Genomic DNA, 13,600 nt, shown 5'->3' on the forward strand with positions numbered 1-13,600 from the left:
GCTTAGGCTGATGGTATGAAAAGAGCAGAATTTTTCCAACACACATTGGCAGAACTTGTTGCAAAAAAAGGGAAGCTTAGGATAGAAAGTCTTTTAAAGAAAGGAAAATGGAAAAAAAAAATAGATACCTGTCTTCAATAAGGTGAACTGTCCAGTGCTGGGAGAATCCTGTGTGTTTGTGGGGTCAAGGTCAGGTTGGACTGGGCTCTGAACAACCTGATCTAGTTGAAGATGTCTCTGCCCACTGCAGAGGGGGGTTGGATTAGATGGCCTCTAAAGGTTCCTCCAAACCCAACCCAGTCTATGATTCTGTGATTTCAGTGGCTGTGAGTCAGGAGCAGAAGTGGCTTTGCTGTGTGAGGGCTGTGGTGGTTTGATGCTGTACTGCAGAGATTTCTCAGCTGCTTACGAAGAAACTCTTACAAATTACAGACTAGTGTATTAAGAAAATGGGCACTAATTCCAGTAATTTCTGTACGCGGACAGGAATCTACCGGAGGACTGGGTTGTCAGCTGGGAGAGCCAGTTACGTCAGCTGTCATTACCACACTGCTCTTAATAAATACTACTTTTTGCAGTATGAATATTAGCCCATGTCTAATAGCAATCTCATCTAACTCTTATATTGCACATTCATTTTCTGTTTCTTGATTTTAGACAAAATCTGCCAGAATTGTTATGATGATTTGAAGTAATTGGGTAATGAAGTGTAACCCCAGGTAACAGACTCCTAAACACTCGTCCTTTTTAAGAAGAATGTCTTATTACTAGTGCATGTTGTAGGATAGATTCGCTTCATAAGAATAAAATTTAATTTTTTCCATGCTGAGAGGCAAGTGTCTTTTGCATATTGTGCCTAAAAAGGAGGAGGGGAAAAAAAGAGTTGAAGCTAGACTGCATTTGCACAAGGACTTTTGGAAAGAAGTATTTTGTCAGGCTGCTGGACTGACATGATCCAATTTTGTCATGGACACAAGGGCTGCCCAGCATCTTCTGCATTTGGGAATGAAAATTGGCCTCTTTCCTTCCTTTCTGAGCTTCTTCAGATATTTTGTTATGTTAAACAGTGCAAAGAATGACAGACTTTCTCTGTGGTGCTGCTTAAATTTACCTTTTTGTTTGTGTTCATCTTTAATTTATTCTTTCCAGTTTGCGCCCAAGGATGGAGGGTACAAAGATGTGGAAGTTAATAATGAGATTTTGGGGTTGTCTGGGTGAAAAGGTGGCCTCTTTGCCTTGAAATCAAAGCAAAACATTGGTCTTAGTGTTTTCACGTGGGTTGATGGAGGTTAGTCAAGTCCAAGTAATGAGAAATGAGAACCTTTAGTGTTGTGCATTGTCTGCGTAGGGACCTGTTTAAGGAGGCTTGCCAAGGCCAAACTGCAGCCGATGGTTTAAAACTGTTCATCGTGGATCACCAATATACTGCTTAAACCAAGAGAAGCACTTCTGAAAAGCTGCTTTTCCTCCTCTGCGGTTTCTGTAACCCAACAATTTTTTGATGTTTCTTTGTAAGGTTCTCTGCCCCTTCCTTTGTTTTACTGCTTTGCCTAGGAAATGATTATTGAAGAACTGCCTGTTTTCTCTATTGTTGTGTAATGCATCTGTGTTTTTCTTCTATAGCCACCTGTTTTCTCCTTTTATTGTTCCATATATAACATAAAACATTACATACCAATTGGGTTTGTTCCAGGATGCTTGTGTGTTTGCCTTACTTCAAGTGCACGGCGGTGAAAGTGCTCAACACCTTAGGAGGAGCCCAACATCTGGCAGAATTACGTTTTGCCTCCCCCCACCACTCACTAGGTTTTCATGTAGGTTTACTGAGCATTCGTGAAATATGAAACAATTCGGAAAACAAACTTTGCTTCTAGCTTCTTTTCCTCAGCAACCTGCTTTGTAGGCTGATTACATCTTATGTTGCTGCTGTGTTTGAAAGAGATTTATGCTTTTAAAAAACGTAAAAATTTGAGGTCTCTGATTTAGGCTGTGTGTTAACAGTGACTTGCCCAATTTGATACCATCTTTTGAAGCTACCTATGCCCAAAGCATGCTTTGAAAAACAGCATAGCCTAGCTGTGTAAGGTATCAGTGCTGCTTCAGCATAAGCTCTAAGTCAGTGTTGCTGCAGTCTTGCCGTGCATATGGGGGGGTCCTGAGCATCCTCACTAATTCAGGGAGTTAAAGTGGCTGAGGAGTGTTCCTCCACTTTTTTTTTTCTCCCCACATAGGGCCAGCTTGACTCCTTGAACTGGTTTGCTGAAGGTTTAAACGAGGAACAGTGCAAGGCAGGTGTAAGTGCATGTTTGAAGAAAAAAAGGTGAAATGCAGAATTAAAGCAATTCTGAGTTAAACTGTCGTGGTAATGGAGCCTAAAGTGTTTTCTGCAAACTCCTTAACCATTTTTAACGTTTTCTCCAGAGAGTTAATAATAGCACTTAAGCAATCAGGAAATCTGAGCAGTGAGGAGGCACAGCTTCATTGTGTGTAAAAAGGTGTGTAGATAACAGGGAACAAAAGTATCTGATGGAATAGAGGTAGCTCGTAGCCAATACTCAGTGAACATAGCTGAACCTGTTTGGCATTTCACCAAGGCTGATCATTGTCCTCCTGATCCAAACTTGGGGGAAGAGAGGCGTTGCATGTGATCTGCCCAGTGTGTTCGTGGTGGTATCCTTATCCTCTGTCTTAAGCAGCGCAGGGCTGTTGGAGCCTGGCAGGCTGTGCTGTGTTTTTTTGGTGAGAATTTAACTCGTGCAACCCGTGCGGCATTGAGAAAAGCGAACCTTATCTTGGCTAGAATCTGCTAACTGTACAAGTCTGGAGTCCACCCGCCGTGGAGCTCTTAAGCGTGGATAGTGCTGCAGTGTTGCCTGTGCAATTTCTGTGGGTATAGGGAAATGTTCTTGTCCTCTAAGCAGAAGATTCTCGTAACAGAGGAAGCCCAGGAATGCAGTGAGCGAAGCCGTGGAAGTCTGCATCAAGAATACTCAGCTCGTGCAACTGAGTGAGCTATGGCCCTGGCTTTCTGCAGCTCCCAGTGTCACTGGTGATGGGCTCCTGGGCTCCTTCGTGTCAGGCACAGCGCACCTTCCTGCCTGGCTGCCTGCCTAGAACACAGGCAAGGTGCTTTTTTGGACTGTCAGGTTCAACTGCAATTTTTTGTGTTTTGGTGGTCTGAGTTAAATGATACAGCAAAAGTGCTTCAGGATTTCAGGACTGAGGCAGCAAGGGGATGAAAAATTAGGGATGGAAGGGTGGTGTGGAAGCAAAACTGTGCTGGGCAGATTGGAGGTAGGAAGATGTGAGCTTGCTTGTCTGGTGTGGACACAGGTTCTTTGCTGTGCATGGCGAATTGAGTTTTGTCTGCAGCTTACTGATGGGAAAAGATGTGCTATAGAGGAAATGTTTTAATTGGTGGTAAAAGGAAAAAAAATACCATAGACTATTGAAACACTGACATTTCCCAAGTACATATCTATCAGTTTCTGCGTTTTGAGAAAGCATTTATTCATAGAAGAAAAAAAAATCCACGGAGAGGCTGTTGGAAGATACTATTAGTTTAGGAAGCTTGTGATCCACAAACGCTAGAAGCACAGTGGATCGACTGTGTGTACAAAGTGTCACTGGGTGTTTACTTTCGGTTTATATCCTTCCTTAGGCATTTTCTGAAGACCCCTGATAGAAACAGGATTCTAAGCCAGGCAATCCTCTGCATTTTTTATGAATTAAGAGCTATACTACAAAACCTCTTAAATTATTTTTATATGCTAGTCTTTTGGTTAAAGCATAATTTTTGAAGCAATAAAAGGTGACATTGATTCTCATGCTGCTCTTGCATGGCGTTGTTGGAATTAATGTAATTAGCATCGCTGTTAGTTTGCAGCTTTTTATGGCAGTACAGGCATTAAAACATTAGTAGTCTATATAATCAAATTACTCAGTGTTGTACCAGTATTACAGTTTAAAGATTGGATTGATCTTTTGTAGGGTAACTGGGGTTTGCACACCTTTAGATATTATTGCATATAAAGATATTTATGCTTGACAGCTTCTGTTAGGATTGCTTTTTACATTACTTTTATAAAGGCCAATTTTTATAACAGGCAGTGTTATTGCTGTGTACCCATTGATTTCTATGTCCAGCTTCTCTACCAAGTTTATGCTAAATCAAGGATTATCACCTTGAAAGTCTCATTGTGTTACAAGTTCTGAAATGTTGTTTTTGTGAACCTCTAATCAGAAGCGTGATCATTTATCAGCAAGAAAAGGTTTTATTTATTCCAAAAGTGGTTTCATTGCTCCAGTTGCATAGTTTCCCCTTCTAATCCTTTCGTCCTCCTAATTTTTTTGTTTTAATAATTTGTACTTACTGGGTTTGATTTGAATACTTTGTTTAGTGAGTTTATGCTCATAAAACTTCATATCTTCTTGATCAGATCTAACGGCAAGTGTCTGACAGTTGTGAACTCTTCTCCATGCTCCTTCCATGTTTTTTCTAAATCTGAGATAGATCTCACTTATAAACATGCACACGTGGAAAAATTATCTGGGCAAGCTATTTTGGAAGTTTGCTGTTTCTTTGATGTGTCTTCAAAGTTTTTATTTCATGTCAAGGTGTGTGTGCTTCCCCCCTACTCCCTGTTTCATTGTGGATATGCTTTTGCGTTTGCCTTTTATTGAGTGGAAATATGGATGAATTGGAGAAGAAAAATTTAACTCTTTTGTTATATATTGTCTCAGATTGATTACATTCAGCACCTAAAGTATCACCTGCATCTTTTTCTGTTTAAGATCTTGTTTGAGAGCATTTTCCTCTGGGGTTAGTCCATTCTTTTGATTCCTTTCATGCATCCAGTCTCTAGGGTTCTCCCCCTTGCTTCCCCCCAGTATCTGTAGTTATATACTCTTGGGTTTTGATTAAGTTTCAGGACACTAATGAGCCAGCAGGGAGTAAAAGTGATTAATAGCAACAAGAATGAAGAGGAATGTCTTGGCTATATTTCTAGATCTTGTGGAAAAAAAGGTGGATTAAGTCGAGTTCTGGAGTAAGAGAACATTAATCACTTCGTGCTGATCTGTGCCCAGTTTTTGCACTAAACAGGAGGAATAATTTCTCTCAATCTAATTCTCTCTTTCTTCAAATGCAACTTGTCTGTGCACTTCAGTGATTATATTTGATTTTTTTTTTCTTTCTTAAAAATCCTACCCTTTGATTCCCTAGATTCTTGGAATACTTCAGAATGCCTTAAATGCTATTGTCTTGGAGTCACAGCCTCTCCAGTTTTCTTGACTTTTCTAGCCATAACAAAAATAACACCATTATTTACGTTCCCAATTTACTGTGAATATTTTCATTGAACTTCGTTCCCTCTGTGTAGAACAGGCTTGGAGCGTGCACCTGTGGCTGATTTTGACTGATTGTTCTCCTAGCATGTCAATATATTGCTGAGCCTGGGTGGCATTTAACTGGGAGCAATGGAGGAAAATCTGTATGAGACAAGACAAGATGGTACTGATTATAAGTACGGGATGGTTTTGTCCTGAGGATATGGAGCTGGGATTAATTGGGTTAACTTCTAGTGCTTACTTTACCACTACCTGCTAATGTCCCCTTGGACAAGATGAGGGTCTTACCCTGTACTCAGTGTGACCTTGGAATGTGTGCCACAAAGGATAATGGCAGCTTCAGTATTTTTAATATCAGAGTATGTGTCTAATTTAGGAAAATGCACTTTAGTGCTCTGTAATACAGTTTTGTGGGTCTTTCAGTTCTCTAGGTGTATTAAAATGTTCAGAAAGCAAAGGGTAGACACAAAATATTAGTATTACTTGGTGTACAACTGTTGTTCCTCCTCTCATTGTGTGCTTTGTGTTATGAACTAGTTACCTTGAAGTTAATTCCATACTTATGTGTCTCTGGCTCAAGAAATGAGCTATTCCAGGAAGAATTACCTGCAATTAACAAGCTGATAATCCAGAGCAGTTTGGTTTGAGTGTACACAGTTGTAGATAAGAGCAAAACTGGACCTGTGATTCCCAGAAGCAGACAGGAGTACATTCAGGAGAGGCTGTAATGACTCTTTTGGAAGATTGTATGAAAACTTGTGTGTCCAACTCTTACCTTTTTATTAGGCTGCGTCATCTCTCTGAAATTGTTGCTTTATAAAAATTTGAAGCCCTCTTGTCAACACGTGAGCGCTGATCTCCATATCTGCAATTAAATTTATGGACTTGAGGAAGTACTTGCTTAAACATTCCAGTACAAGTGGAGCTGGTGGTACTGAGAGTTGTTTGTTCGGTATGTTACTGCTGGTCCTGTTCTTCCCCATATTACGTTGGGTTTTTTTCTTTCTTCTTACAGGCCTTGATGCAGAGTTGTCTTATGTGCGGAATGACGTGGTTAATCACTACGCATTGTCCTTCAGTCTCTTAATACCCAGTGAGACCAATGATCTTCACTTTAGCTGGCATGCTAAATCCAAGGTAAGCAGGTGTAACTTTTGTGTTTGAGTACTTGATACCTGAGCTGTGCTGCTTAGCGAATACCCAGTATTATAATCAATGGCTTTTTTCTTTGCAAAGATTAGCGTATGCTAGGTGCAAAAGTCTGTATGTTTGCAGGCAATAAGTTAATAAGACATGTATCCAAGCTGTTCATTTCTTGTTTTAGAAAGGTTAAGCGCTTCTTTTGAAATATTTTACACTTCCTGCTTCTAGCAAGCTACATGTATATATACATGTAAGCTACTGTCTGTGGAATCTTTTCTAGTGTGCATTGAACACACAGAAGGGGTAGCCATGAACTGAAGTCACTGGAACTCAAATGTAGAGCAATTGTGTGTTAGAGATTTCTAGAAACAAATATTTGGAGATGAGAAGAACCTATAAAAGTAGCATCTAGTATGTTATTACTGAGCCCCGATTGAAGAAAGGGATTTTTATTTCACTTAATCACCATGGCTGAAGCATGCAGCAACAGCCGTTAAAGATTATGTATGCACTTACATTTTGAAGGATTTCCAGTCACTTCACCATTTATTTTTGTATGTGAAATGATCTGTTTAGTCTCTGCCAGGCATTCATTCTGTTTTTTTAAAACCTGAGTGATGGTTATTCTGCTGACCTTAAGCAGAAAAGACTGCAGTAGGACCAGTAATATTTAACAACAACCAGTGCAATTTGAGGATTCATTCTGCCAGTATTCTTCCCTTTGAGGCATAACTTCTTACAAGATGTGGATTTTGGGCTGCAATGGTATTGGGTAGAGTGCAAGCCAGCTGTACCACTTGATACCACCTTCACAGGCAGTTCAGTCGCTTGCCCTTTGAGCAGGACCTTTGAAGGAGTCTCCTTGTGTCTTGGTTTGAAAGACAGGTGTCTGCGGAGGAAGGCAGGAGCCTCCCTTGAAATGGAAAGTGCAACCCCCTTCCCTCCAAATTATTATAATTTTGAAATTAATGGGCCTTCAGGCAAAGATATGGGGAATAGGAATAACAGTTCTTTGCTAATATATATATATTAGTAAATATATATTTACTGGTTTACACTGGTTTACACTGACAGAGTCAGAAATACAACCTGACACCCTGTTAGGGTGGCAGTAGCAGTCCGATAAGATGCTGGCTGCAGTCCTCCTGAAGTGATGGATGTAGTTCTGTTGAAGCAGCAATCAGGTAAAAGAGTCTGGTCTTCCTCCGAAGGTCCAGTGGTAGGTAGGTAGCTCTTGTCCTCTGGAACTCCAGTGGGGGGGAAAGCTCCTCTGGGAGTCCAGTGGAAGAAGGCTGCTAGGGTGTTCGAGATCTCAGTTTTTATTTGGCATGGACTGCTTGGCTCCTTCCCCCCGGGCGGAGCATCTCACAATGGGATGGGGAGTCGTGAGGCAGTTCCTTGATGGGCCATTAACAGGAGATAGTCCAGGAGCGAGTTATCAATGGGTCAGGCGATAAGGCATTGTTGTGCCCAGTAACAGAAGACAGTCCAGAGGGGGGAGGCAGGGAGCACCGCCCCACCTGGTCTCCACAGCTCCTGAAGATGGTAATAGAATACTTTTTTTTTTTTTTTCCTTTTGGCACATTTTACACTGTAACCTAGGACACCTTGTTACAACTTTGGCCCTGAGCTATCTGCATCATTGCCCCTGCCCTGAGTTTCCTTGGGTTTGTCTGTGAATTTTGAATAGGAATTTTTGAGCTTGTATAGCCCTGTTTCTGTTACGGTGATTGCAGTCGGCACCTTCTGTTCTAGCTTCATAGGATGGGTGTAGTACAGTTTATAGGGGCTCAGGAACTGGGTTATGTTTCTACCCTTGGCATCTTGACTGGAAAATAAATTGATAACATAAAAGCATCCTATTATGTTTTAGAAAGGGGTGAGAAAAAGAAACTAATGGGGCAAGGTCAAACCAAATTCATTCGACGGAGCGTGGAGGGATAGGATGGATATCCAACAGGAGCTTATGACTGTACGATAGGTCCTGTACTTTTTTTTTTAATGAATATTTGCAGAATCAGCTTCTTAAGTGGAAACAAAACCTTGACTATAGTTGAATAAACTGTTTGTAAGCTATTTTGGCTGTGTAGTTTATAAAACTGACTAGAGGAGGGGGAATTTTTTGAATTCCTATGGTTTTAGCAAACTGGCTTTTGAACAAGTAAGTTTAAAAGTATCAGCAAGTGAGGTTTGTAGTGGCTTTCTTTTTAATACAGCACTTTAAATTCTGCCCTAGATTTTCAAGAATCATTTCAAGAGTGGCTTCTATTTTGGTTTTCTTAATTTGAACTGTCACAAAAGTCTTAGACTTCATATAAGAAACCTTGAATTTGGGAACCTAAAATCACCAGCCTTCTTTAAAAAGGAGATACAGGGTTTTTAATTTCAAGAAGAATTATGAAAAGGTATATAGCATTTCGTTTTACTACTGTAGAGATTTCTTATATGTCTCCCGACTGTTGTTACAGGTTGAGTATAAACTGGGATTTCAGGTAGATAATCCCATGGCTATGGCTGTGCCCCAGGCCAACATTTCTCTCCAAGGAGAAGTTCCTCGCACCCTTTCAGGTAAACTCCCCACCCTCCATGAAAGTGCACAGCTGGTGCTGATACTAACAATGCTTTCTGGTGGTACTTCATTTTTTCCAAAATGTGTGTAGTGTTGTATAAGAGTGTAATTTTTCTCTAGTAAACATAATACATTTACAAGCCTTCTGCAACAGCCGTGACATTGCTAAAAGAGTATTATAGATTGAGCCTATTAGTCTGAGGGTAATAGTTTTTCCCCCTTGTTTAGTGGAGGGTAGAGATTTTCCTGGAAAAGAAACATGACATTTCTTATGTATATGTATGACCACAAGGTTCCCATTCTCCTTCAACAATAGTAATTAACAGTTGCATGGATTTCAAAATCCACGCCTTTCAATTTCTCTAGTGTATAGAGATGACATTTCAAGATGTGTGGGAGCTGTTCATACATTCAAGTGTTTATGGGAGGCTTAAAACTGGGAAAACTATTTGGGATATATATTAGCTCCTCCATAGAGTTTGTACTAGAAACAATTCTGTTTGTTTCAGGAAATGTGCAAATGATGGTCATTCATGCTTGTTCGAAAGTGGTTCTTTACTGTCCTGTGCTCTATTATATGCTCAAGGGGCAGTAAAATACATACTGTTGTTTTGGTTGTGTACCGTGAAAGCAGACACTGGGGAATTAGGCTTGTTGTGTCTGCTCTGTTGGCATAAATAGTACTGGTATATAAACTAGAAAGTAGATGATGTCATGTTAGTTCAAGCTTTGATTCTGATCAGATTTGATAAGACCAAAATATTTTCACTTAGTAGTTGTGAAAAAAGATAACCTTCATAGCATTTGAAAAAGCAGTGAGGAAAACTAAGTTTTCTGGTTTTCTGTGACAACAGAGGCTTCTTTTGTGACAGCACTTTAACTCCAAAGCTAATGGATGGCTAACGGTCATTTATCCACAGATACAATTTTAGTAATCTGTAAACTGTTAATATAACTGACATAAATTAAATATCTATGTCCTTTAATGCTTTAGTAGTTGTCTGAAATTACAAGGCATGAAGACAAAAATAGCATTTCTGAATAGCAAGTTCTTTAAAAATGTACATTATAGACATCGCTTAAGAGACCCTTATGATTTAAATATTCTTTCACCACAATGTCTGAATAGTGCTTGAACTTAATTTTAATGCCTGTTTGTTGTCTGTTTGCAGTGTTTCGTGTTGAACTGTCCTGCACTGGCAGACTCGACTCTGAGGTCACGATACTAATGCAGCTCAACTTGACAATAAATTCATCAAAAAATATAACAGTTTTAAATTTCAAGCGAAGGAAAATGTGCTACAAAAGTAAGACATTAAGTTTAAAATATTAAAAAAGCTTTTAGTGTTAGAAGTATGATAGGAAAAAGGAGTGGGAAGGTATATGATCCAGGACATGAGTGACAGTTCCTGAGAGGATAGGGTGAAATCAGGTAAAATTTTTGCCTTTCAGAGATGAATGGGGACTTTTTGGTAAAAGCAGAAGCTGATGGATGAACAAATTCCCCAAGTTTCCTGCTGAATTAACTGATCTTTTTACATACATAGGAAAAAATGTTTTTCTTTTGTGCTTGGAGGGAAGGAACTAGTTTCCTCAGGACTGCAGCGCTCTGAGTATTCAAATTGTTCTAAGAATACCAACAAAAATCTGCTTAGCTTATAAATTATGATAAACTTAAAATTGGCTATTTAGTGAATGTAAGCAGGTGTTAGTCTTTCAGCCTTGGAGTACAGAATGATTGTGGTAGATAATGCAGACTTCAGAAATCCCAGACTGACTCTTCTGTGTTTTGACTTGGGAATCTGCTAGTACAAACTATTTGCAGATTGTTACCTCCTGTTGCTGCTTCCTAGAAGTATTTTCATAGGCATCAGCAGGACTTATTTTGGAGAATCCCAAGAACTGTACCCACCTTAACAATGACTGTGGTGTCCTGGTCTCTGGCAGCATTTGAGGATGGCCACCTCTCTATTTACATGCTCCTTCTGGCTCTTCAGTTTACTTGGAGCCTTTGAGGACAGCAGTTGGCTTTTCAGAGGGGAGTTTGTCACTTCTCTTGAGTATGAACTTCTGTAAGGTGTGGGCGAAAGAGCTAACATGTCTTTTTGGCACAAAATGTTGTGATGCTCATATTCCTTGTTGATGTTATGGGAAGATCATTCTTAATTCAAAGTGTGTATTTTTTTCTAGTGAAAATGGAGGTCTGGCTGATAATGATGACACTTTTACCTTTATTTTGTGTTTCCTAGGTACTTTTTCAAATGTTCTAAGTGGGGGAAGTCAGCACTGTTTATGCATTCATAGCTTATTGAGCTGCTGAATGTGCAGAGGAGGTTTCCATAGGCACCACATAGTTATCTGGGTATGTGAGAGAGAGCCCTTTCCTAAATTAGGCAGAAGTGATTCTTACAAAGATCATGTGTCTATGGGTTCATAAAAATGTCAATGACTCTTTTTTTGATGTGTGTTGATTGATAGAGAGCATCCAGGGATTTCTGATTTGATTTAGTGCATAAGTTAAAAATATGCAGGAACTTGCTAGTGGTTTTGCTCAAGGGGTTCGTAATAATTCCTCCTCAAGTTTAAAAAACAAAACCAAACAAAACCCAACCAACTAGCTCCTCTCAGATTTTTCCTTCCCTTGGATTACTTTTTAACAAGTTTATCAGGCTAAACTTGCTTACCAAGGAGTCGGAAGGGGCTGTACTGAGGAGGAAGCAGCTCTTCACAGCTAGGAGCAGGAAGGGGGATGTGCAAGTGGGACTAGTTGTGCAAGGACAGACTCTGCCTTCCAACCAATATGATTTCAGGCAAAAGCCGTTTATTGAACATTCGGCTGCATCTTATATACTGTTTTATTTCCGTACATGTGATCACGCATTCTGCCAAAACGACATGTACGCCTTGTCTTGTAGCCGACACTTTCTCAGGACTTGCTTATCTTGCAGCTGCAGCTCTTCTTGCTTCTGTCTGTTCTCTCATGGGTAGACTGGAATCCTCTCAAGGTCAAAGTCGTCCTGTTCAGGGGCCTCAGTCCAGCTGAGATCCCCTGCAATTCCCCCTTTTTGTATTTATGCTACAAAAGTTGCCTGTGCTGCCTTCTGCAGGGCCTTTTGCATCAGGGTCATTAAACATGGCAACATCAATAACACAACTACAAGAACAATTAATATCAAAATTCCAGTCTTAATTGGTGATTAAACCCAACCAAACAATCCCCAGCTATTAAAAAGGTTATTTAACCAACTCCACCTGTCATCAACCTGAGGGTTCTTCACTCCTTCATTCAACAGCTGAGTACTCTTATGAACTGATTCTAAGTGCTCTGACAAGTTCATACAACACATGCTTTCAAGATCTTCATGCCCACGCCCTTATGCCAAGAATAAAAAATTCTATGGGAGCTCCATTTTACAATGTAGCATGTCCAACCAAATCTACATCTAATAACAGTCCACTTCTAGCCATTGAGGTGACATGAGTCAGTTTTGCTAACCAACACCCAGGTTTATTAAGAGTAGTTAGTGCCTGAGCGGTTGCCACCCTGGGAGCAAAGATAGATATGGGTATGGTTTGTCAGGGTCCCAGAAATTCAATCTATCCTTACACAGGTTTATATAGGCGTGAACGGTTCGCTTATTGTGTGGTCGTCTGTGAGAAGCACTGTGGATCACTGTATCATTAGGTGTCAATACTGTTAAGTGGTCCAAGCTACAAGGTCCTTCTTTGAGATGTGAGGGGATATCAAGCCACACTCTTATCTCCGCAAATAGAAACACTCCCCGGGGGGGTAGGCTAAGTGGATGGCTACTAGGTTGTGAAACATTTTTTGATGTCTAATTACACCAAAAACTATCATTTCCATACACAATCAAGCTAGAATTTATACATTATCCCATTGTGTGATTTTTCTCTGAATAATCAAAATACAGGCAATAATCCATTTTTACAGATTGCAAGAGTTCCATCTCCTGTTGTTCAAAGTTACCTTGGCTTAGACACGGAACCCGTTCCTCCCAGTTATGAACCACTCCTGAACCCTCGGCCACCACCTGTTGGCCTGCAGGTACAGACCAACTGTCCAAGGGTTGACCCACCGAACATGTTGAGAGCAGATTACCAGGCAACGTAGTAGATAAACAAATAGAATCCTGTCCTGTCCTGTTGGCTAGGGCAATCCACATGCTCTGCCCTGGCCGCGAAACTATCCATCTGTCACTGGCGCACACCATCCACCACAGGCCAAACACAACGAGCTGGAACCCACCAAGGACCGCCATCTGTGGAAACACAAGCATATCCTCTTCCCCACATCAACAATTCACATTGAAGGGGACCATTGACCCGCAACCAGATCCTTCATTTGCACCTTGACCCCTGGTGTCACCCCAGAGATAGGTGTCAGGGATCCAAAATGCCACAGCATTGACGGCTGTGGTTCATCATCTGTTACCTGTAGAAAATTTAAGAAGTATATAGCTTTCTTAAGGCATGGTTCTGGACTTTCCCCCACCATTCCCCCTTTTTGTTTTTGGAGCA

General features: G+C 40.5%; 1 protein-coding gene across 1 annotated transcript in view; it reads left to right on the top strand.

The window, feature by feature from the left end:
- RYK (receptor like tyrosine kinase) overlaps positions 1 to 13,600 on the top strand; it is a 70,721-nt gene that overhangs the window by 11,719 nt on the left and 45,402 nt on the right. The window contains exons 2-4 of the mRNA XM_086468553.1: positions 6,365 to 6,486; positions 8,961 to 9,060; positions 10,234 to 10,368. Of these exons, the coding sequence (XP_086324679.1) occupies positions 6,365 to 6,486; positions 8,961 to 9,060; positions 10,234 to 10,368 (357 nt within the window). The remainder of the gene's footprint in view (positions 1 to 6,364; positions 6,487 to 8,960; positions 9,061 to 10,233; positions 10,369 to 13,600) is intronic.

The sequence above is a fragment of the Leptosomus discolor genome, chromosome 7 (genome assembly GCF_034619465.1).
Source record: "Leptosomus discolor isolate bLepDis1 chromosome 7, bLepDis1.hap2, whole genome shotgun sequence".
NCBI classification, from domain to species: domain Eukaryota; kingdom Metazoa; phylum Chordata; class Aves; order Leptosomiformes; family Leptosomidae; genus Leptosomus; species Leptosomus discolor.